This window comes from Arachis ipaensis, chromosome B10, assembly GCF_059453495.1.
Source record: "Arachis ipaensis isolate K30076 ecotype BB chromosome B10, ASM5945349v1, whole genome shotgun sequence".
Lineage (NCBI taxonomy): Eukaryota > Viridiplantae > Streptophyta > Magnoliopsida > Fabales > Fabaceae > Arachis > Arachis ipaensis.
Window position 1 is genome coordinate 9,918,936 of NC_142435.1, and position 25,868 is coordinate 9,944,803.

The following is a 25,868-nucleotide window of genomic DNA, read 5'->3' on the forward strand; positions in this document are numbered from 1 at the left end:
GGAATTACACCAAAGGAATCAAGGTTAATGCAACTGTGACATGATAATTATATGCACCATTTATTACGCAAAATATCAATTACAGAAGCTTATAAGTACAGAAATCTAAATAATATTCGATTGTATTGTTTTGGCGTCGACATCTCATGTCAGATGGTTATTAATTTATTATTAACCTGTTATGCTACGTAATAGTATCTTTGGTGATCATCGATAATATCATAACCATGTATATCATCATTCACCATTATTATATACAATTACAATTATACATACTACTACTTAATACTAATAAGGATATTATTTGAGCTAATAATGAAAGAGAACACAACTGCGCTTCTCCAAAATTAACTTTTTACGGTTTCATTTCATTTGAACATCGGAAGCCTGCAACAAATTATAGTTGAAATTATGGATGAGCTTCTTTAACTCGCAAAAATATTACTATGTAGTCATAACTTTTTTTTTTTTAACTTTTGTTTGCATTCAGTAATTAATACTAAAATAAGTACCTAATATTAGGTATAATAAATGTGTAATTATGAGTATTTCATAAACAAAATTATATAAATATTAAATTAAATAAAATAATTTTAAATTATTGTCTCCTTAACCTTATCTATCTATATTATACATTATTTTTTGGTTACCTACCACTACCCCTATTTTATATACTACTAAAGTGAACAATGAAAAACGATTCATCACTCATTGATTAAACTAACTGTATAATAAGATATACGTGCTAAACTGTTATCTAACTAACTACTTATTGTGAAGTAAAATACACGTGCTTAAATACACTCTACAGAATAACAAACCATGACAATAAGAAGTTACTTTTGCTTTTCAAGTAAAGGTGGAATTAACATATGTTAGATTGGCTTTTGAAAAAAATATTTATTTTTTTATTTTTATTTTTTAAATTTAATAGACAAAAATTATTTTATATTTAGATCGATTTTTTAAAAAAAAATAAGTTTTTAAATATTAAAAACGTATTTTATTTTTATTTTTTTTAAAAGCAAATTATTACTATCTTTTAGAAAAAATAAATAATTTATTTTTTTTAATAAAAATATTTTTTTTAAAGACGTTATCAAATAAATTTTAAATTAAATAAAAATATTTTATTAAAAAAATTGCTTTTTTTATTAAAAAAATCAACCCAAACTAACACTAAATAAATTACTTTAAAATAAGTAAACTAATTATTGGACATAACTAACCCCAAGTTGAGATTAGGAGCACCATGATCACGATTATCTGACTCTTCAGCAGAGTTTGACTTTGATGATTGCCCTTGACTGTTTGTTTGACTTCTCATCTAAAACACACACAATTCATCAAAAAGAAAACAGTCAAAACACACATTCTGATTGATTCCTTAATATTTATTTATTGTTTTTTATCTGCATAATTAACGTGGCCTGAACTACTACTTGGGTTTAAAAGTTTTTAAATAACACCATTTTTTAAACCAGTTATTACCTGTTTCAGTCTATGGTTGTCTTGCACCATTTGAAGTCCCTGCATGAACAATAATTTTGGATATCATAATAAGAGTGGTGATGGAGTCAATTACGAGGGTGATTGATGCTTTGCTAATTGCTATAATTTACAGGTAGAATTTGGCAAACACTCACGTGCAATTATAATAAGAGTAAAGTATCGTTTTTGTCCTCAACGATTAGGGTAAGTTTTAAATTTGTCCCTAAAATTTCAATCGTCCTATTTAAGTCTTTAACATTTTAAAATTGACTCAATATTATCCTGCCGTTAAGGTCCGTTATTAACATAATTGACGATAAGACAAAATTAAGACGATTTTGAAATATTAGGGACTTAAATAGAACGAAAACATTGGGAACAAAAACGATACATAAAAATAAATTTTAATTTTATCTTTCAATAATATTAATTTTTTAGTGTATATAATATTCAATTATTTTTTAATCTCATCTAATTAAATTATACTTAATCACACTACTTTCATTCTAAATAAATTTTTTTATATTTTTATATTAACTTATAACTTTAAGTGTAAAATTATAAAAAAAATAAATCTATTTAAAATGAAAGTAATGCAATTAAGTGTAATTTACTTAAATGTGATTAAAAAATAATTGAATACTATGTACACTAAAAAATTGATATTATTGAAAGATAAAATTAAAATTTATTTCTATGTATCGCTTTTGTTCCCAACGTTTTCGTTCTATTTAAGTCCCTAACGTTTCAAAATCGTCTCAATTTTGTCCCGCCGTCAATTCTGTTAACGGATCCCTAACGGCAGGACAACATTGAGCAAATTTTAAAACGTTAGAGACTTAAATAAAACGATTAAAACGTTAGGTACAACTTTGAGACTTACTCCAAACATTGGGGACAAAACGATACTTTACTCTTGTAATAATATGAAGTTGATAAATGAAAATAGTTAGACTAACAATTCTCATCTATCAATTTCACATAAAAACAATTACTTGTGAATTTCTACCACAATGTATATAGAAGCATTGGTCTTAAATTCCATAATTTTTTTTATGAATAAATATAGTAGAACCAATTTTTATTTGGGTAATATTAATAAATTTTTTATTATAAAATTATTTGTTTAATCATATTTTTTAGAGAATTTAGAGTTAGGATATAGAGTTTAAAATAATAAGATTTTGTATTTATAATTTAAAATTTATTATTTAAAATTTAAAATAAAAATATTGAAAAAATATTGATTGATATTAACGATAAAAGTTAAGTCACTAATTAAACTCAGACACATATATATAGCCTTACCCTTTTCTTCATCTCAATAATATCTTTTAGATTTCTTTCATCCTGAAAAAAAAAAATATGAAGATTAAATGTTACGTAACATATAGGCATATAATCCAAATCTAAAGCAAAAATGGATATCCAAAATTGATCAGAGAAAAAACCTTTTCTTTTGAAACACGAGCCAAACCCTTTCCTAACACTTTCTCTAGTTTCTGTAGTTCATGAATTTTCATTCCTTGCAGCTCCTCTCCATTCAAGTGCCTGTCAAGAATTTATAATTGAAAAAAAAAAAATAGATAAGTGTTGCTCAGATAAAAAAGATTAAGGTACAAGAGCTACGATAGAGCACATAATAATTGGAGTAAATTTGAAAAATATAATAAAGTGCAAAAAATTAAAGTGAAACGAGGAATTAATTAATCTTTTACAACATTGTATTTTATCATTTTTGGCCTCATTTTGGATAATGCAATCATATAGCCAATTGTCTTTCCTTTTATCTTATCACAATCCTTGTCGTACGCAGATTCTACTTCTTCTTTTTCTTTTTCTCTTTTATTATTGTAATCACTAATAATAATAATATTTTATTAATATTTTTATTGATTTTAATTTTTTTTAGTGTTATCATTAAATAATTTCAGTTTATTTTTTAGTTTATTTTAGTTTATTTGTGAATTAATTTCGATTCATTTGTGTGTTAATTTCAATTTATTTGTGAATAAAAAAATTGATAATACTTATCAATAGTATTAAGTGAACCAAAATTAACATACAAATAAAATAAAATAAATTAAAAAATAAATCAAAATTATTTAATGATGACAATAGAAAAAGGATGAGGAAGAGAAGAAGGAGGAGGAGAACTTACGTAAATTTAGAAAAAAAAATATGAGAAAGAGGAGAAGGAGAAGTTGAAAAAAACGAAAAAAGAGAAGAAATACGTGATTTAAAAAATTGTTATAATAATTTATATAGACTTAGATAAATATTTTACTTAAATTTAGAACTTTATTCTATAGCCACAATGTGTTTGTACCTGAGTCCAATAGTCTTATCTGTTAGTTCCTTGCACTTCAGGTAGTAGGTGTCCTTCTCAAGCTAAATATATATGCATATAATATTTGGTGAGACATGCATTCTCTAACAAGATATAAAATAATTGAATACAAAACTTTTAAAATGAATTAAATTACACCTCTTAAAAGTTTAAATTTAATTACACATGACCGAAATAAGAGAAAAAAATAAATTGTTCTTTTTAGTTTTAATTTCTTCAAAATGAAAAGATTTATAACATGCGAAAATAAAACAAAAAAATGATAAATAAATTTTTAACCTTTTAATTTGAAGACAAATAAATTTTTAACCAATTAGAAATATAAAAATATCTCTTATATTTTAACATTAGAAAAATCTAACTCTTTTTGTTTAAAATACATAAAAACAAATAAGTCCTTAAAAAAAACTTAAATATTTTGTATTTTAAAAAATAAATGAATAACATTTTTATATTTTTATTAGTAAAAATTTTTTTTGTCTTTGAATTAAAATATTAAAAATTTATTTATCTTCTTCTCAAATAAAACACATAATAATCATAACAACAGTTATAAGTTATAGCTTTCATTATGTATAAAGTATACTACTAAATTTCAAAATAATTAAATCTCATTTCTCATTTGATCAACCTTATCACTTCATATAGGAATCCAATCCTTTGTAGTTTGTTCTGTTGTTTCCATTTGAGAAAAGTGGAAAAGGAGAATCTTAGAGCATCATCTCTAATACTAATTCTAATTTCATTTTATTTTGAATTTTATAAAAATATTTGTAGAACTATATATTATAAATAAAAATTTAAAACTAAAAGTAAAATTTACTTTTTTTAATACTTAGTATTAGTTCAATTAGAGAATTTTATATTATTTTATCAATATAATTATACAAATAATAAAATTTTATTAGTTTTTCATTAAAATAATATTGTATCTCTAAAATGATACTAATTTTATTTCATAAATCAATTTTAATATAAATTTTAATTTTAAATCAATTTATTTCTTAAAAATATCAAAAAATAATACCCTAAAAATTAAAATCACTTCATTAGAAATGCTCTTACTTACTTGAAACTCATGAGACTGTTGGTCTTGTGATCTGTAAATGCTTGTTTGCATATGATATCTTTCAATTACTTCCTGCACACTACAATGAGCATACGCTTAATTTGCATATATATATATATATATATACATACCAAAATTTACACACACAAGGTAATATAATTTATACTTATACTTATTAAAATTTATATACATTATTAAAATTTATATACATAAATTAGTATAATTTATTTGTTGAAGACAATTTGCCGCTTGTGCTAATTAAATATTGGTCAAAATTAATAAAAAATACTGACCCCTAAAATTCGTTGATATATTAATATTAACTCCTCAATGCAACGTGACATAATTATATATTTAAATAATCTAATGCATTGCTAAAGTTTAAATAAAAATAAACCTTTAAAACACATTGAATATATTATATTTAAAATTATATAAGTATTTCCCAAATTTTATAATTTTATAAGACTAAAAATGATGCAGTAGTACTTATCTAAACTTTGGTAAACATAATATTTTATAGAGGAGTGTTAGGAGGCAGCAATTTTTGTGTTTTGTAACTATCAATTGGTCATTAATAATGTTTTTAATGGTGTGAGATTATATCTAATAGTGGGAGATCACTCACTTTTTTTTTATGGTTAAGTGCTGGCCACAAAACACAAAAATTACTTATCCATAGACTTTTTCTATTTTATATTCAAATAAAATATCTATCTGAATTCAACATGTATTAAGTATATATGTGTATAACTAAACTTATTATGAAAATATAAAAGAAAAAACTCTTTAATTTTTAATAAATAAATTTCATAAAAGTATTATAATAGCACTTAAATTGTCATAATATACAACTAGACCATGCATGTATGGAAATGTTGGGACGCACCCACCACCAATAACCAGAGAGAAGAAGAGGGAGTGAATGAGTAATGCATTATGCATGAAGAGGGTTGACACTTGTCAAAGAACATGCAATCCTCAATTGAATTATTACAACTAGCATGGTCTACAATTTACACGTATTATCTAATTTTGACACCTAGCACCAATAATTTTATCACACACAAATTAAACCAACCATGCATATATACATATAATCAATTAATTAATCATCAAGAGCTTCCATGGTTCGTTCTATATATGATAGTCTTACTACTATTTGTATTTGTATCAGATTCCGGTTTGAAGATTCGTCTGAACTCATCAAAAGGCATTCATTTCTCAACTCCGTCCTTATATAATTCTTTCCACAACTCATTACAGTTAGGAATTAAATACATAATATAGGGTATACATATCAATTAATTTCACGTTTAAATTAAAGTATTATTATATATATTTTCATTAACTAAGCCTCCTAGTCTTATATATGTAAATTAAATCCAAGTCTATTAGGCTATATTTGTTTACAGATATTGAAACAGAAATATAGACACAAAATTATATTTAATACAAAAAAAATATAAATAAAATATTATATTTAAAAATATTAAATTAGTATATTTTGTATTTATTTTAATAAAAAAAATATAGAGATACTAATAAAAAATAAAATTAATTTTATTATTTTTATTAATTTTTTATTATTATATTTTTTGTTTCAAATTTTTTAAATAAAAAAATAAAAATAAATTAAATTTTTATAATTTATTTTAATTTATTATCAAATAAAATATAAAAATATAAAATTTTTTATATTTTATTTTCAGTGTCTTAGATTATCCTACGCAGCCTTATGTGAGGTGCTTATTGACCAAGAAAAATGAATGTTCATCATCGATACTTGTCACTTAATATTGTTATGAATAGCAAATAAAAAAGTCAAAATGAATGTGTGTGTATCTATATTTCCATTACCATACATAGAGGATATCTATGTGTTTGGAGTTTTATACTAACATGATGTAAAAAAATATAATTTTTAAACCAATTATTTAAAAGGCTATTTAAACGTATAAATTTAACAATAAAAATAGTTTTATTGTTATTCACTTGATTCAAAATATGACAATAATGTGTTTTCATACTCATATTTTGAATTTTAACACACACTACACTCCTCCTTCAAATACAGAAATGATCAAAATCAAACTCAACAGCATTTTATTCTCCTTAAGAAACATTTAGAAAGTGTATTACTCTTGTTAATTAGAAGCTCTTAGTAATGGTGTATATAAAAAATCTTGACAAATTGAAAAAAAATCAAATTACTACTAGAAAGGGGAAAAGGAAAACTATCATCATGAAAAGTAATACGAGAAGATCTACTAATAAATATGATAAACATTATATTATTAATGATGAATCATAATGATATAATATATAAAATTATAAATAAATAAATACCTTGAGGAAGCGAAATCGAAGAGCTTGCCGGAAGGAGAAAAGACAATGAGAGCCAAGTCAGCATCACAAAGAGTTGAAAGCTCCTTAGCCTTCTTGAAAATCCCTCTCTTCCTCTTACTAAAGGTTGCTTGCCTTGATGCATTCTTCTCTATCTTCTTTATTTCCATCTTCTGTTTTGACATTCTTAATCAAAAATTAATTATTACTTTTGTTTCATCCGAGAACAACAAGGGAAAAATAAATAAATAAATCATATACTTTTATCTAATGAAATTAACATTAATCCAATGCAACACATTTTTTTCCATATATCAAGTAAAGAAAACCAAATAATTAGCTCTCTCAATAATAATAATATAATGGGAGACCTTGAAGATGGAAGATGATTCGAAAAAGGAAATCAATAAAGAAACACCCAAGTTAGGATATGTGGTGATATGCATGACCTACCCTATAGATATATATATATATATATATATATATAGAGAAGAAAAGTTTTTTTTTTTTTTTTTTTTTTTTGGAGGGGTGTAAAGTGTTGTGGTTACTGGAAGAGAAAAGAAGAATTTTTTCAATCATAAAGAATAAGAGATAAGAAATTAAAGTTGGTGCATATAGAATATCCCAAAGAAAGAAAATGGAGGAGGAGGGGAGGAGGTGGTTCATTGCCACAAGAATCTTCAACCCTAAACCCTTAGATGTAAAGAAAGCAGAATGCAATAAGAAAAAAGAGAGAGATCCCTAAAATCCAACCAAAAAAGCAGCCAATTCCAAACCAAGATATTATGTAAATGGATGAGATGGGCAGAAATTAAAATAAATAACTGACCCACTTTACCACCATTATTCTTTTGGTATTGACAAAAAAAAAATAGAGAGTAAAAATTAAAATAAATAAATAAATATTAGAGTATAGTATAGTCACACATAATACTTGGTCATTATTTTTGTGAAAATAATTGTTTTTGGACCAGAAGATGATTCTTATGCTGCCTATTACATTGCATAAGGTTTGCTACTTTGTTGTTTTGAATTTTATTTACCAAAGATAGTGATGAGTTTGGAAAACTCTAAATTAATATTTGTGATGACTAAACATTATTAAAATTAATTAATTGTAAAATTAACTAATCTGAATTTTTATTCAATACATTGATGTTATAATTTTGCTGCAGGTTTAATCTTGGGCCGAAATAAAAAAAAAAAAGAAAATGGTGCTAGCCCAATTTACATTCAGCCTTGATTTTGATAATAAATAATGAAAATGGCTGTTTTAATGTTACTTGGGCCCAAATGAATTTGATTACTCTAAGCCCAAGTGGGTTACATGCTTTCCATTTGCTTTATGCATGCTTCAAATTTTATCAGGAAAGCAAATGTTATTAATGGGTCAAGATCAAATATTGTTGCAATCAAGCCCATATTTTATAAGAGTTCCTCATGCATGATCCGAAACCAAAGAAGGAAGAAAGCAAAATTGCTTTCAACGGATCCAAGGATTCAAACATTAGATGGACTCCAAAATTCATTTAATTACAATGTGTTGCATGGGAACTATGAGAGAGAACATGAGTGACTTTGATTTGATGGACATTATTGAAGCTACACGTTACTCAGTAAAAGGAAGTAAACATTTACTTTGCTTTATCAAACCACTTTAGTTAATGTCCATATTCTCTTTCTTCTCTCTCACAACTCTTTCTCTCTTCGGTCATTACTCAGAAAATATTGGCAGCCATGGAAGCAAAAGTAAGCTACCGAGATGAAGAGAAAGCAAGCCTAAAGACCATCACAATGATGGCAAGAAAACATACTAAAATAAAAATGAGCTGTGGCTAAGATATTCACCAAATGTGGTTAGATTTGGTGAGGTTATCTTGAGTCTTTCATGCTCAAAATGGAAGAAGAAGATTCGGCCAGCTGGAGGAGATTCTTGAAGCATGGCTTGTCTTCGATTCTGCTCAACCACCACAGGAAGTAGCTAGAGTGGCGAAGTGATGGTTGAAGGCAGAGATTGAAGCAGATGAAGTCATCATCATCATGAAGCATCAAGGGCCAGAATTTCATCTTGGAAAGCAAGCCAAGGATGGAGAGCTCGGATTGATGAAGGGTGATGATCAAGAAAGGACTAGAGGTAATTGCATGTTGGTTAATGCATGGTTATCTCTTCTCTCTCTATGTGGCCGAACCGGTTTTGTTGAAGGAAGAAGAAGTTGGTTCAGTTTTGGCTTCAATAAGTGGAGGCTCCCCTCTTCTATATTAAGGGTGGACAGCCACTGTTTGAAGCAAGGGAGAAAATTTGAGAGTGCAAGGCACAGAGTTCTCAGAGCTACCTGAGCTAACAGTTTTCTCTTCTCCTTCAATGTATTCAGTTTTATAATTTTCTGTTTAATTTTGTCATGTCTTGAGTCTCATGGTAAAAGGCAAACAGTGAGGTTTGTAATGAAAAAGCCATAGAGCGGAAAAAGGCAGAGAGTGCAAAATTAAAAGAAAAAGCCATAGATGTCTTAGAGTTCCTTTGTTCATCTATGTTGTGTTTCATGATTCTGTGGGAATCCCCTTGTAAGTTGGGTTAGCACTTTACAAGTTGTAATCTGTTTGATTATAGTGAAATTCCATCATTGTTGTGATGGAGACTGGATGTAGGCTGCACTGCACTTAGCAGCCGAACCAGGATATATCTTGGTGTAATTTTCTTCCTCTCCTACTCCATTTCTGTTTTCTACTGCACAGGAGCAAAAACAAAAAATGTCTCGTGCCAAGTGACGAGACAAAATGAAAATGTCTCGTGGCTAGGGACGAGCTAAAAACAGAAAAGTCTCCTCTGAATCCAGCAAGTGTTAGCAAGCAAAAAAGGGGCTAAGATTCAACCCCCCCTTCTCTTAGCCACTGAAACCATCAATTGGTATCAGAGCTTGGTCTCAAAGAGATCAAGCTTTGCAGCTTGGAGTAAAGATCCTCATGGCAGAAAACAGTGGCGCAAATGTGGTGTCTTATAATCTAACTGAAGGATAATCAAGCAACAGACCCCCTCTTTTCAATGGGAAAAATTATACCTATTGGAAGGAGAGGATGAAAATATTCGTATAAGCAGTGGATTACAGACTTTGGAAGATTATTCTCGAAGGGCCTCAATATCCAACTACCACAAGTGCAGAAAGAGTTGTTTCTCTCAAACCAGAAGCAAGATGGACCGAGGAAGATAGGAAGAAGGTGGAGTTAAATGCCAAGGCAATAAATCTGCTCAATTGTGCTATCAGCTTTGAGGAGTACCGACGGGTATCAAGATGCACAACGGCAAAGGAAATCTGGGACAAATTACAAATCACCCATGAAGGAACCACCATTGTCAAGAAGACTCGGACAGATATGCTAAATAGAGAATATGAAATGTTTGCAATGAAGGAAGGAGAGTCCATTGATGAACTGATCGAACGGTTCAATGCTATCATTGTTGGCTTAGATGCTCTGGGAATTACACATTCTGATTCTGTGCTAGTGAGAAGAGTGTTGAGATGTCTCACAAAAGAGTGGGAAACTAAAGCCTTAATTATTTCTGAGAGCAGTAGCTTAGACTCTATGACTCTTGATGATTTGAGAGGAAATCTTCTTACTTTTGAAAATACCTATTTGAAAAAAGATACAAAAAAGAAAGGAATTGCATTTTCTTCTGTGACTAACCCTCTGGATGATGAATCCAGTGATAACTCTTCTGAAAATGAGTTTGTTTTATTTGCAAAAAAATTCAGGAAAATGGCTAAGCTCAAAGGCAAAGGCAGCAGCACAAGGAAAATAAAGAAAGACCTTAGCAAGGTAACTTGCTATAATTGCAAGGAAATGGGGCATTTCAAATCTGATTGTCCCAAGCTGAAAAAGGAGGAAAAGCCGAAAAGAGGAAAGAAGAAAGGATTGATGGCCACATGGGAAGACTTGGAGAATGACTCTGATGATGATGATGAAGAAACCGAGACCAAGCCACAAACATGTCTCATGGCAGACCACATAGATCAGGTGTGCCTAGCATCCAAAAGGAAGGAAAATGTGTGGTATATGGACAGCGGATGCTCTAGGCATATGACCGGAAAGGCAACCTTCTTCATAAAGCTTGATGACTATGATGGAGGACTTGTCACTTTCGGTGATGATGCAAAAGGAAAAATTGTGGCTGTTGGGAAAGTTGGTAAAAACTTTTCTTCTTGTATAAATGATGTTCTCCTTGTACATGGCTTGAAACATAATTTGCTTAGTGTTAGTCAACTTTGTGATTTGGATTTTGAAGTTATTTTTAAGAAATCTGTTTGTTTAGTTGTGTGTGAAAAAACTGGGAATGTTCTTCTTGAAGCTAAAAGATGCAACAATGTGTAGGGATTAACTCTTGAGGATTTAAAGGAACAAAATGTAACATGCTTCACATCTTTTGAATCTGAAAAATGGCTTTGGCATAGAAAGTTGGGACATGCTAGCATGTATCAAATTTCTAAGCTAGTCAAAAGAAATTTGGTTAGAGGAATCCCAAACATCAAGTTTGATAAGGATCTTACTTGTGACGCTTGTCAATTAGGCAAACAAGTAAAATCCTCTTTTAAATCAAAAGATGGAATCTCAACCAAACGGCCATTGGAAATGTTACATATTGATCTTTTTGGTCCTACTAGAACTCAAAGTTTAGGAGGTAAACATTATGGTCTTGTGGTGGTAGATGATTACTCTAGATTTGGTTGGGTACTTTTCCTTGCTCATAAGAATGATGCCTTTCATGCTTTTTCCACCCTTTGTAAGAAAATTCAAAATGAAAAGGATTTGAAAATTGCCCATTTAAGAAGCGATCATGGAAGAGAATTTGAAAATCAAGATTTTGAAAAATTCTGTGATGACTTAGGGATCTCTCATAATTTTTCATGCCCTAGAACCCCCCAACAAAATGGGGTGGTTGAAAGAAGGAATAGAAGCCTTCAAGAAATGACTAGGGCTATGTTATGTGAAAGTGAAATTCCTAAATTCTTATGGGCTGAAGCTGTGAACACAGCATGTTATATTTTGAATAGAACAATCATTAGAAAAGGGTTAAAGAAAACACCTTATGAGTTATGGAAAGGAACCCCTCCAAATCTTAAGTATTTTCATGTTTTTGGATGCAAATGTTTTGTGCTTAATAATAAAGAAAACCTTGGAAAGTTTGATCCAAAATCCTATGAAGGAATGTTTGTTGGATATTCCACCACAAGCAAGGCCTATAGAGTTTATCTCAAGGAGCATAGGACAATAGAGGAATCCATACATGTTACTTTTTGTGATTCTAACTTAATTCCCAGTATTGTGAAGGATATTGATTCAGATTGTGAAGAGGCTGAAACAAGTAAAGAAAACCCCAAATCTGTTCAAAGTGAAGAATCTGTCAGCCCGGTTTTGTCTCGTCAGATTGGAGGAGACATTTCCATTTTGTCTCCTGAACAGGCACGAGCAACTGAAACAGTGAGACCACCAGAAGATCATCAAAGTACTACAACCATCCGAAAGCCTAGAGAATGGAAATCTATGAGGGGTTATCCTCATGATTTCATCATTGGTGATCCCTCTCATGGTGTAACAACAAGATCATCCACCAAAAGGCAAACCAAACCTAGCAACTTTGCTCTCTTGTCACAAATGGAGCCCAACAATGTCAAACAAGCTCTTGAAGATCCATCATGGGTCAAGGCTATGCAAGAGGAGCTGGCTCAATTCGACAAGAATGAGGTTTGGACATTAGTACCTTATTCGGATGGTATGAAGGTAACGGGTACTAAGTGGGTCTTTAAAAATAAACTTGGTGAGGATGGACAAGTTGTTCGTAACAAGGCTAGATTAGTGGCCCAAGGTTACGATCAAGAAGAGGGTATAGATTTTGATGAGTCTTTTGCTCCGGTAGCTAGAATGGAAGCAATTCGGTTGCTTCTTGCCTATGCCGCCCATAAAGGTTTCAAAATGTTTCAAATGGATGTTAAGTGTGCTTTCCTTAATGGCTTTATTGATAGAGAAGTGTATGTAGCACAACCCCCCGGTTTTGAACATAAAGAGTTTCCAAATCATGTTTTTAAATTATCTAAGGCTCTTTATGGACTTAGACAAGCTCCAAGAGCTTGGTATGAAAGGCTTAGTGCCTTCTTGTTGGAAAATGAATTTCAAAGGGGTACCACCGACACTACTTTATTCATTAAAGCATCTAATGATGATATACTTCTTGTTCAAGTTTATGTTGATGACATTGTATTTGGTTCGGCCAACATTTCCTTGTGTGAAGAGTTTGGAAAACTCATGACTAGTGAGTTTGAAATGAGTTTAATGGGAGAGCTTACTTTCTTTCTTGGCCTCCAAATTAAACAAACTCCTAGTGGTACTTTTATTTGCCAAGGAAAATATGCAAAAGAACTTATTAAAAAATTTGGCCTAGAAAATTCCAAAGCAATGGGCACTCCAATGCATCCTAATACAAAACTTGAAAAAGATGATGATGGCCAAGATGTGGATGAAACAAGGTATAGAGGAATGATAGGTTCACTTATGTACCTTACCTCCTCTAGACCGGATATTGTTCAAAGTGTGGGGGTATGTTCAAGATTTCAATCTCACCCAAAAGAATCCCATCTTACGGCTGTTAAACGCATCATTAGATACATTAAGGGAACTTGTGATTATGGCTTGTGGTATCCTAAATCTGATGAATTTGGTGCAGTAGGGTTTTGTGATGCAGATTATGCGGGAGATAGAGTGGATAGAAGAAGCACGTCCGGCATGTGTTGCTTCCTTGGAAGCTCACTCAACATGTGGTCAAGCAAGAAACAAGCTACAGTGGCTTTATCCACGGCTGAAGCAGAATATATTTCCGCATCTGCATGTTGCACTCAATTAATTTGGTTAAAAACACAATTGGAAGATTACAAATTAAAAATCAATAGTATACCCCTATTTTGTGATAATATGAGTGCAATAAATATTTCAAAAAATCCTGTTCTGCACTCAAGAACAAAGCACATTGAAATTAAATATCATTTCATTAGAGAACATGTGCAAAAGGAAACTATTGATATTCAATTTGTAAAATCTGAAGACCAAATTGCTGATATTTTTACAAAACCACTCTGTGAAGACAGATTCTGTACCTTGAGAAAAAGTTTGGGAATGTTTGATTTAAGTTTCATTGAAAATTTGTGAATTTTTTAACTCTGTTCAGTTTTGTCTCGTACGTTTGGACGAGATAAAAACGCAAGCTTGATAAAGGAGCTCTGTTCAAGGGAGAGGCAACACAGATTTAAATTCTTCTGGGCCCCACCTAATAAATTCTGACCCCACCATGGCAGTTTAGTTAGTTATTCCTTTCTTGAAAAATAAAATCACAAAATCTCTTAGATTGTCTTTTCAAATCTAGTTGGAAGATACATATTGTCAAATCATATCTTTTCCTTCCAACTAATCCCTTGATTCAAGGAAAACTCCCTTTTTCAACTTTTGAAACTCCCTTCTTTTGGTTAATAACCGCGCCATTATGGTCATTAACTTCCTAAACTTCTCTCTCTCCCATCCTCATTTATTGCACCTCTAACCTCCTTCCATCCTCCTCTCATTCGGCCCTCACCCCTTCATATTCAACCCATCATTCATCCACCATGAAAAAGAAAACCGCTGTTAGGCGAAGTAGCCGAACCCCCATTCCAGAAAACCCACCTTTTTCATCACCTCCAACCCATACACATATCCATCTCCATTCTACCTCATCCTCTACTCAGTCACCTCCCTCCAAGAAAACCGAAACCATGCGCCGAAAGGTTATTGCTCAGAAAACTTCAGGGAGAGGCAAGACAGGGAAGAACAAGCAACAAAGTGTTGAAGAAGATGAAGAAGAATCACATACTACTCCACCTCCATCACCACCAAAAAGATCTACCCCTCATGCAAAAAAGCTCTCAAAAGAAACAGAAAACCTTTGCTCTGCATGACACAAGCGAACCCCCCAATCTGGAATCTCTAGAGTTCAAAAACAAATTCCACAAAACTCATTCACATTTTGATCCTTCTCGCTTCCACTCATGTGCATTCTATGAATTTCACAAAGAAGTTCTTCTGCAGCGCCATCTCTGCCCCTCTTACTTGGTGAACCTTCCAAATCTTGCCACCAAAGGAATAAACTTTTCGTCTCTGTTTGATGCTCTGAAATGGACTCCTCTGACTCACATTCAGAAATTGGTATACCCGGGGCTGGTCCGAGAATTTTATGCAAACATGCGTTTGATTGGTGAGTCAATCCACTCTTACGTCAAGCGTGTTTACATAACCCTCACCCCTCAAACCATTGGTGCTGCTCTTGGGTATGAAGATGAGGGACCAAAGGTTTATATGGTTGATAAATGGGATGATCAAGTGGGAGTTACTCAACAAACTGTCATGCAACACATCTGTGCCAACTTCTCCGGGCTTTATGGATTAATCCCAACTCACAAATCCCTCGGCCCAGAGAACTCTCTGTTACACCGTATCATCACTCATATCATCACTCCTCAAAGTGGTTCTCATCATAGAGTAACAGTTTCTGATTCTATCATCCTCTTTGCTCTTATTACTTCCACTCCAATTTCATTTGCTTATATTATGACACGTCATATGTGGGAAGCAGTAAGAAGCACAAAAAAGGCTAATCTTCCTTATGGCATGTTTCTTACATGTATATTTGAATATTTTAAGGTTGATCTGTCTAATGAATCTGTTGAGAACAAAGTGTCACAGATTAAAGGAGGAGGAGTTTCGAACAAGAAAAGCAAGCAGTCTGTTGCCTCCGAACCCTCTCTAAGCGATTTGGAAAGCCACCCTGAACCCTCAAAGGTCACGGCATCCATCAGGGAGGCTCTCAGTGAATTCCGCAATATGTCCAAATTGATGCTTAAGTCAAACAAGGCTGCCCGGAAACTGGCATATGCAAATGAGAAAGCCTGGAAGAAGTGCTATGAAAGGGTCGGTTTCATGATTCAAACTTTTGATGATGAAATGGGAACAGGAGATTATGAAGATGATTCTGGTTCTGAGTTCAATGTTTCTGATGATTAGCGACTATTTCTCTACTTTTATTTGATATTGGCAACAATAGGCTCAATCCTTCTTTTGTTTTTTGTAAAGGCATGACTTGATACTCCCTGCCGTATGATACTCTGAACAATTACTGCTTTGTTATAAATATTATGTATTGCTCATGTCTCTTGTTGCAGGTCTTTATGCCCCTTGATGCCAAAAGGGGGAGGAGATTTAGATTCCAAAATTGAAATTGGAATGAAACAGGGGCTGGAAAAATAGGGGATAAGGGTTGAAATTTTCAAATTGAAAATTCATGATTACCCTTATTCAAAGAATGCATGTTTCTATTATATTTCCTGCTGTATGAACTGCATTTGGCATTCGGTCTATAATAATGTTTTACTGTGATGCATGATGTTTTATTGTGATGCCTGGCTGATGGTTCATATTTGACAAACTTGTTGGTTTGAAAATTTATTTTTGGCAGTTCCTTTAAACTGTGTTATCTAACATCTGCCCTGCTTTGATGTGCTAATATGTGTTTCAAAAATATTTTCCTTATTTTGAATGACATTGCTCTGATATCTGGACTGGAAAATATTTGGAAACTTTCTGAACAACACTGGTTTGTGTTCTGTTGATATGTGTAAGTTTGAGCAGATAATCAATTTATTGATAACAAATGAGTTTTGATTATCATCACACTCTGCTCATAAATCAAGCATTCAACATTTCAAAATAAAAATATGTTGAATAACATTGTTACTTGAAGCTTGATTAAATTGTTACAGGTTAAGTGCATCCCTTGATAAAAATGGCACATATTAAGGGGGAGCCATGTGACAATATGAAAGGGGGAGAAATTCAAATTCAAAGGGAATATACTTTACTCAATCTTCAAATTTCTTTCCATTTCAATTTTAATAATGTTTGTCATCAAGGGGGAGATTGATGAGTTTGGAAAACTCTAAATTAATATTTGTGATGACTAAACATTATTAAAATTAATTAATTGCAAAATTAACTAATCTGAATTTTTATTCAATACATTGATGTTATAATTTTGCTGCAGGTTTAATCTTGGGCCGAAATAAAAAAAAAAAAAAAGAAAATGGTGCTAGCCCAATTTACATTCAGCCTTGATTTTGATAATAAATAATGAAAATGGCTGTTTTAATGTTACTTGGGCCCAAATGAATTTGATTACTCTAAGCCCAAGTGGGTTACATGCTTTCCATTTGCTTTATGCATGCTTCAAATTTTATCAGGAAAGCAAATGTTATTAATGGGCCAAGATCAAATATTGTTGCAATCAAGCCCATATTTTATAAGAGTTCCTCATGCATGATCCGAAACCAAAGAAGGAAGAAAGCAAAATTGCTTTCAACGGATCCAAGGATTCAAACATTAGATGGACTCCAAAATTCATTTAATTACAATATGTTGCATGGGAACTATGAGAGAGAACATGAGTGACTTTGATTTGATGGACATTATTGAAGCTACACGTTACTCAGTAAAGGGAAGTAAACATTTACTTTGCTTTATCAAACCACTTTAGTTAATGTCCATATTCTCTTTCTTCTCTCTCACAACTCTTTCTCTCTTCGGTCATTACTCAGAAAATATTGGCAGCCATGGAAGCAAAAGTAAGCTACCGAGATGAAGAGAAAGCAAGCCTAAAGACCATCACAATGATGGCAAGAAAACATACTAAAATAAAAATGAGCTGTGGCTAAGATATTCACCAAATGTGGTTAGATTTGGTGAGGTTATCTTGAGTCTTTCATGCTCAAAATGGAAGAAGAAGATTCGGCCAGCTGGAGGAGATTCTTGAAGCATGGCTTGTCTTCGATTCTGCTCAACCACCACAGGAAGTAGCTAGAGTGGCGAAGTGATGGTTGAAGGCAGAGATTGAAGCAGATGAAGTCATCATCATCATGAAGCATCAAGGGCCAGAATTTCATCTTGGAAAGCAAGCCAAGGATGGAGAGCTCGGATTGATGAAGGGTGATGATCAAGAAAGGACTAGAGGTAATTGCATGTTGGTTAATGCATGGTTATCTCTTCTCTCTCTATGTGGCCGAACCGGTTTTGTTGAAGGAAGAAGAAGTTGGTTCAGTTTTGGCTTCAATAAGTGGAGGCTCCCCTCTTCTATATTAAGGGTGGACAGCCACTGTTTGAAGCAAGGGAGAAAATTTGAGAGTGCAAGGCACAGAGTTCTCAGAGCTACCTGAGCTAACAGTTTTCTCTTCTCCTTCAATGTATTCAGTTTTATAATTTTCTGTTTAATTTTGTCATGTCTTGAGTCTCATGGTAAAAGGCAAACAGTGAGGTTTGTAATGAAAAAGCCATAGAGCGGAAAAAGGCAGAGAGTGCAAAATTAAAAGAAAAAGCCATAGATGTCTTAGAGTTCCTTTGTTCATCTATGTTGTGTTTCATGATTCTGTGGGAATCCCCTTGTAAGTTGGGTTAGCACTTTACAAGTTGTAATCTGTTTGATTATAGTGAAATTCCATCATTGTTGTGATGGAGACTGGATGTAGGCTGCACTGCACTTAGCAGCCGAACCAGGATATATCTTGGTGTAATTTTCTTCCTCTCCTACTCCATTTCTGTTTTCTACTGCACAGGAGCAAAAACAAAAAATGTCTCGTGCCAAGTGACGAGACAAAATGAAAATGTCTCGTGGCTAGGGACGAGCTAAAAACAGAAAAGTCTCCTCTGAATCCAGCAAGTGTTAGCAAGCAAAAAAGGGGCTAAGATTCAACCCCCCCTTCTCTTAGCCACTGAAACCATCAGATAGTACTTGAATTTTTCAATATTTTTAGTAGAATCTCGTTAGGGAGCCAATGAAATATTTGTACAATGTGTACAATAGACTATGAGTTAAAAAATAAATATCACTTATAGTATCCAGAATAACATACTACGGGATTCACCAAGGATCGAACTCTTAACCTTTCGGATCTAGAACTTTAATACAGTGTCATGAAACCACTCATCCCAAAAGCTTAAGCTGATAGGAAAAGGTAACACTAATGGTTATATCTCTAATATTGAATCAGATATCCCTAAACCTCTATTGTATATATTGTACAGATATTTCATTGACTCCATATACTTCCACTTATTAGTAATATTATAAGACACTATTTGTTCAAAAATCTAGAGAACAATGGGTGAGATGTGGAGACAGAAATACAAAATTTTTTCATCTGCAGACGGTTATCAGGCGAAAGAGGAACAAAATTCATAGGTTGTTTTTGGAGGATGGGTCTTGGGCCACGGAGACTTCGACTCTAGAAATGACGGCAAATTCTTTCTTTCAAAAACTCTTTTCTACAAGGGAGGATATTGACCTAGACGCCATGGCGCCTTTTCCTTACCCGTCTCTTAGTACTTAGGCTTGTCAAAAGCTAGTGGAACAAGTGACGTCTGAAGAGGTTAAAAGAGCTGTGATGACCATGAGTTCATTTAAATCCCCAGGGCCAGATGGATTTCAAGCAATTTTCTACAAAGAGTTCTGGGACTCTCTTAGCAATGATGTGTGTGGACTGGTCAAGCGAGCCTTTGAGGGTGAGCCAATGAATGCGGCTATTTTTGATACTCTCATTGTTCTAATTCCTAAAGTGGAAGTTCCCTATTTATTACGGGAGTTTCAGTCTATTAGCTTATGTAATGTAATTTATAAAATTGTCACAAAGGTTCTAGTTAACAGGTTCAGACCTTTTCTGTTGGAGATCATTGGTCTTTTGCAAGGAGGGTTCATTTCAGGAAGAGGAACCATAGAGAATATTACCATTACTCAGGAGATTATGCACTTCATAAGGAACACGAAGTCTCGAAAAGGGACCATGGCGTTCAAGATTGATTTGGAAAAAGCTTATGACAGGGTAGACTGGCATTTTTTGGAAGCTACTTTGGTCCAGTTTGGGTTTTCAAAGGCTACCATTAATCTTATATTGAATTGTGTGACTACCTCTTCGTTGGCAGTTTTGTGAAATGGGAACAGGTTCCAAAATTTCAATCCAAAGAGAGGGTTGAGGCAAGGAAATCCCATGTCTCCTTATCTATTTGTACCATGTATGGAAATGCTTGCTTGCTTTATCTCTCATAGAGTTTTCCAAGGTTTGTGGAACACGGTAGTGGTTTCTAGGAACGGACCAGGACTTTCTCATTTGATGTTTGCAGATGATCTTTTTCTTTTCTGTAAGGCATCGAAAGCTCAAGTAATAAAGGTTATGCATTGTCTAGACTTGTTTTCTAGAGCGTCAAGTTTGAAGGTAAATCTTCATAAGTCACATCCGATTCTGCAATGATTTGGGTAAATACCTGGGAATTAACATCGGTCATGTTAGAGCTTCCAGGAAGACGGCTCAGGAGGTTATTGAAAAAATTTCGAGGAAGCTCTCCAGTTAGAAAGGATGCCTGCTAAATAAGGCCAGAAGGCTTTGTCTTGTTAAATCCATTATGGCCTCTATCCTGGTTTATGAAATGCAAATTTCTCTTTTCCCGAAGTATGCATGTAATAAAATTGATTCCTTAATGAGACAATTCTTGTGGAAAGGCCAAGCGATCGGCAAAGGGCTACCTCTAGTCAGGTGGGAGGTCGCCATAACTCCTAAAAAGGGCAGGAAGATTGGGTATTAGGGATACTTCCTATGCTAACATGGAGCTTCTGGAAAAGTTGGTATGGGATTGTCTAAATAATAGTGAGAAGTTATGGGTGCAGGTTCTGAAGCATAAATATCTCAGGAATCAATCTGGTATGAACGAAAATAGTAGAAATTCTTCATCGGCTACCTGGAAGAACATTGTTAGTGCCTATGAGCATCTCAAGGAAGGATTTCATTGGAATATTAGGAATGTCCACAAATAAGTTTGGTGTGATGAGTGGACTCTTTTTGGTAAGTTCTGCAACTTTATTCCTTATGTACATATTTCTGAATCAAATTTCATAGTGACTGACTTGTGGAAAGGGGTATCTTGGGAGGTTGATAGTCTTACCACGCCTATTCCGCATGAGATTAAACAGTTTATTTGTGGTTTGAGATATCCTAGTTCGATTGAGTTGGAGCCACAGTGGGAGTGGTGGCCTGCAGCAACAAAAAAGTATAGTGCAAGGGAGGGTTATAAATGGTTATTAGAGAAAACATTAAATTGGAATGCCAATAGTAACTGGAACTGATTGTGGAATACAAACATTCCGGAGAAATTCAAATTTACTATGTTGCTTGGCTTACATGATACTCTACCAACTGAGACCTTTCGATTCAAGTGGCATTTAGCTTCCTCAGATATGTGTAAGAGATGTAACAAGGCGCAGGAGACTATGGAGCATTGCCTTAGAGACTGTGAATGATCAAAGGCAATTTGGCATATGTTGGATCCTAGTATCTTGGACTCGACGGCTGGTACTACTCTTGAAGACTGGTTTCGAAAGGCCTTGGCTAACAATGAGGCATCTTTTGGTGCAGGGCTTTGGTGGGTATGGAGACATAGGTGCAATGACATATTCAATACTGACAATCCTTGGACAGACCACAAGGTTGTTGCCTTGGCTAGAATTACCGCCAAGGACTTACAGGTTTACAAGAATTGAAACAATGCTTTTAGGTCTCTTCAAAATTGTCTGTGTTGGAAACCACCGGGAGGCAACACTTTTAAAGTTAATTGTGATGCAAGCTTGTATTTGGATTCAAATTTAGCGGAATTTGAGTGTATTATTAGAGATTCTAAGGGAGATTGGATCTTGGCCTGCTCTGGAAGCATTTTTCCTGGTCTATCCTCATATGTGAATTATTTGCTGCTTGGAGGGAGCTAATTTTAGCTTGGGATTGCGGTTTGAGGGATATTATATGTGAAACGGAGTACCTTGACATTCTGCACATCATGCATGAGCTTACAAGTGGGTATTTATCTGAAGTAACAGATTTGGTTTACAAGATTCAGGAGCTTTTATCTCGTCTTTGGCTTGTTCACGTTGAGTGGGTGTCCCGAGAAGCAAATAGAGCTGCAGATTGGATGGCTAGATATGGTGCCAAGACCAACTCTAATCATGTTATTTGCTCTGAACCTTGTGTTGATCTCCAGTGAATCATCCGCTCGGATATAGGATAGTGTTTGCTTTGTTTTTTTCCATGTTTAGACACCAAAAAATAAGACACTATTTGCGTACTATTCGTTTATGTGGTAATTCATATAAATATTTTTTTAGAATAATATAAATTTGTACTTAGTCTGAATCAGATATGTAATTCATATTATAACTTTTTTGTAAAAAAATATATATAAATAATTTAATTCAACATTATCAACTAAGTAGATTATTTCTTTTTTTAGTTGCCCACGATATTCTTTAACTCGACAGGCTAAAGATTGTAGAATTCGAACCCTGACATTTTTTTTTTGTCAGTGAATTGGACAACCCTCAATCCTAGATACTCCAATGGATTGGACAACCATCAATCTTAGGTACACAACACACCCACACACTCCTCACATTTTTACTACATTTTTTCTTCAATTGCAATTTCTAGAATTTGAACCCTAAACCTTTGAGGTGGGGAGGGGAAGATATGTCATATGAGTTAAAGTTCATTAACAACCCTAACACTTATTTAAGCGGACGAATAAACTGATTATTCGACTAACTCAAGTTAGTTAGTTTTTTTTTTAGAGAAGTGGTGATTTTTTTTTTGGTAAGCCATCAGGGCCATGGTCCAAAGAAAGAAAGACAACTAAGAAGAGGGATATAAATCTTTATTTACATCTTGATTCTTCAGGCCGTTTAAATTCGTAGGAGGATTATCTAAGAACATAAATCCTTGTTTTTTTTTTTTTTTTTCCAAAGACATTCAATTTATTTTTTTCATCAGAAGAGAAAAAATAAATATTACTAAATCCTTGATTTCAACTAAGAAGTGGTGTTTGTTATAAGGTAAAGTCTCCAACTATGATCCACTTCGTTTTAGTCCAAGACAAAAAAGAGCACAAAACGTTCTTATCAATTAGGTTAAACCATGAAAAATTTTGGGCTTATCAAGCGCCAGATCCAGCATTTTTTATTAATAATTATAGTAGTTAGTTCATTAATCCGTTTAAATAAGTTTTAAGGATTTAAATCTTGTCTTGTGCATGCAGCAATTCATCGTCTAGCGGTAAACTCTTAAATAGAATTCAGTTACAATCCACTACAAATTAGTCATGACCTGCGGGTTGAGATTTTTTTTTTTGAAAACCAAAAAAAAAAAGGAAACCACGACCAAAACATAAAAAGGAAAAGCATAATACCAATTACTAAAACAAGAAAAAGACAATGGAGAAAAGACATATATGGACCTAGAAGCATATATATCTTCAAACTTTAGATAGGTTGCTATGCCATCGCCCATCAGCTTTAAAGGTTCTAGATATCCAAAAGACCAAAAGACCAAAACCCTAAGCATTTATTCTAGGTGATTACTCTCCTACTTATTCAAAATATGCAGAGATACAAAAGAAAAAATAAAAACATGTTTTATATAGGGGTTTCCTTTCTTTTCTCTTTTTCTTTTCTTTTTCAACATATTATATATCCTATGTACTTTCTTACACCCGTATACTAGTTCGTTACAAATGTTAGTAATTTTATTAGGAGTTGGGCAAATTAATTTAGTCTCAGAATTTTAATAGGAGGAGTTCCAATTGAGTTATATTGTATATTGCATCCGTCAAAATAACAAATTTTAAAGTGGTTGGCACCAACAATTGGCACATAAAAAAATTTAAAATTTAAAAATTACACATTTAAAATTCACATTAATTGATTTATCCTCGCAACATTAGCATACAAGATTGGTAGCTCTTCAAGCTCCTAGTCTCCTTATTGAATGAGTTAAATTAATTTTATACTATGAATAAGTTATTATCGATATTTATAAAAAAAACTAAATATTTATAAATTTAGTTATAAACAAAATTAATATTTGAATATTTTTGTTCATTTCTAATATTTTAGTGATATCTTAGAGCATATTTCCGAGTTAAACCTAAAATAGTTTTTAAAATTGGTGTCATGCATTAAAATTATCTTTGAAATTCCAATTATATCAATTACGTCCTTAAGATTGACAAAAATACACCACGTTAGTTCCTGACCCATTTTTCATTAACGTCGTGATGACATGGCTTGATGACGTGGGTTATTAGTGATACGTGTCACTCTATGATTTGACCACATGTAATGATGTGATGACGTATTGACTAATGACACGTGGCATGCTGATGTAGATAGTTGTGCCACGTGTCACAATGCTATTTAGTCACGCATTTGTTTATGCCACGTGTCACAACAGTATTTGTCCATGTGTCATCCATTATGTCATCATTGTAAATGCACCAAATTAGTCTCTCACTTTGCATTAAGTGACTCAATTTAGTCCTGAAATTGAATGTCGTGTACCAAACTAGTCTCTTCATTAGAGTTTTCTCCTTTTTTTTTCTATAAATTCAAAATTTTCAATATCTTTGAATCCATTAATTTCAATTCTATTTTTTCACATGTTATTTAAATATAAGTGCTTTTATAAAATATTTTTTCTCTTGCGGGTACCCCTAACCGCCGTCTTAGAGTTAACGTGAAGACATTTCAAGCACCATCACTATCATCTCCAACCTCTTTCGTCTAGATTGAAGAGGTCGGAGATGGTAGTGAGAGTGCTTGAAATATACCTTCAGTCTAGCTCATTTACACACAACGAAAACGTGTATTTCATAAAACTGAAAAAAAAGTGTATTTTAATTCTTGATTTCTTGTTAAAAAACACATGTTTTTTGATAAAAAAAAATGAGTCTAATCAATCATATCATTCTTTTTTTATAATAACATACTTATATATTACGAAATTTACCAATGTTAAATTATTATAGAAAAAAATTATATAATTAAAACTAAAATCTTAAAAATTTTTATAAAAGCATTTGTATTTAAACGATATGTAAAAAAATAGAATTGAAATTAGTGCATCCAAGATGTTGAAAATCTTAAATTTAAAAAAAAATGAGAAAAAAACTGGTGAAGGGACTAGTTTGGTTCTTGACATTCAATTTCAAAGACTAAAACGAGTCACTTAATGCAAAGTGAATGACTAATTTGGTGCATCTACAATGATGACATAATTGATGACATATGAACGAATACTGTTGCGATACATCGCACAAATATACACATGGCCAAATAGTATTGTGACACGTGGCACAACCATCCACGTTAGCATGTCACATGGCACTTGTCAACACATCATCATACCATTACACTTTGCCAAATCATGGAGTGACACGTGTCACTAATAACCTACGTCGTTAATGAAAAATAGGTCAGGGACTAACGTGTTGCACTTTTGCCAATCTCAAAAATATAATTGGTGCAATTGAAATCTTAAAAACGATTTTAGTGTACAAACCAATCTCAAGAGCTATTTTAGAGTTTAACTCAATATACTCCTTAGAACATAAGATACTCATAGTTAAAAAGGGATACTGAAACTGATAAGTGGCTTTATATAAATTTAGAGTTGGTTCGTTAAATTT

General features: G+C 32.6%; 1 protein-coding gene across 1 annotated transcript; it reads right to left on the bottom strand.

The window, feature by feature from the left end:
- Positions 1-44: 44 nt before the first annotated feature.
- Positions 45-7,720, bottom strand: LOC107621758 (MADS-box transcription factor 22-like). Its single transcript, XM_088504387.1, has 9 exons — positions 7,628-7,720; positions 7,260-7,429; positions 4,911-4,989; positions 3,821-3,882; positions 2,943-3,042; positions 2,800-2,841; positions 1,492-1,530; positions 1,230-1,327; positions 45-387 (listed from the first exon to the last, which is right to left on the bottom strand). Exons 1-9 carry the CDS (start codon positions 7,700-7,702, stop codon positions 369-371), a joined length of 684 nt encoding a protein of 227 aa, XP_088360513.1. The 5' UTR covers positions 7,703-7,720; the 3' UTR covers positions 45-368.
- Between the last annotated feature and the right edge of the window lie 18,148 nt (positions 7,721-25,868).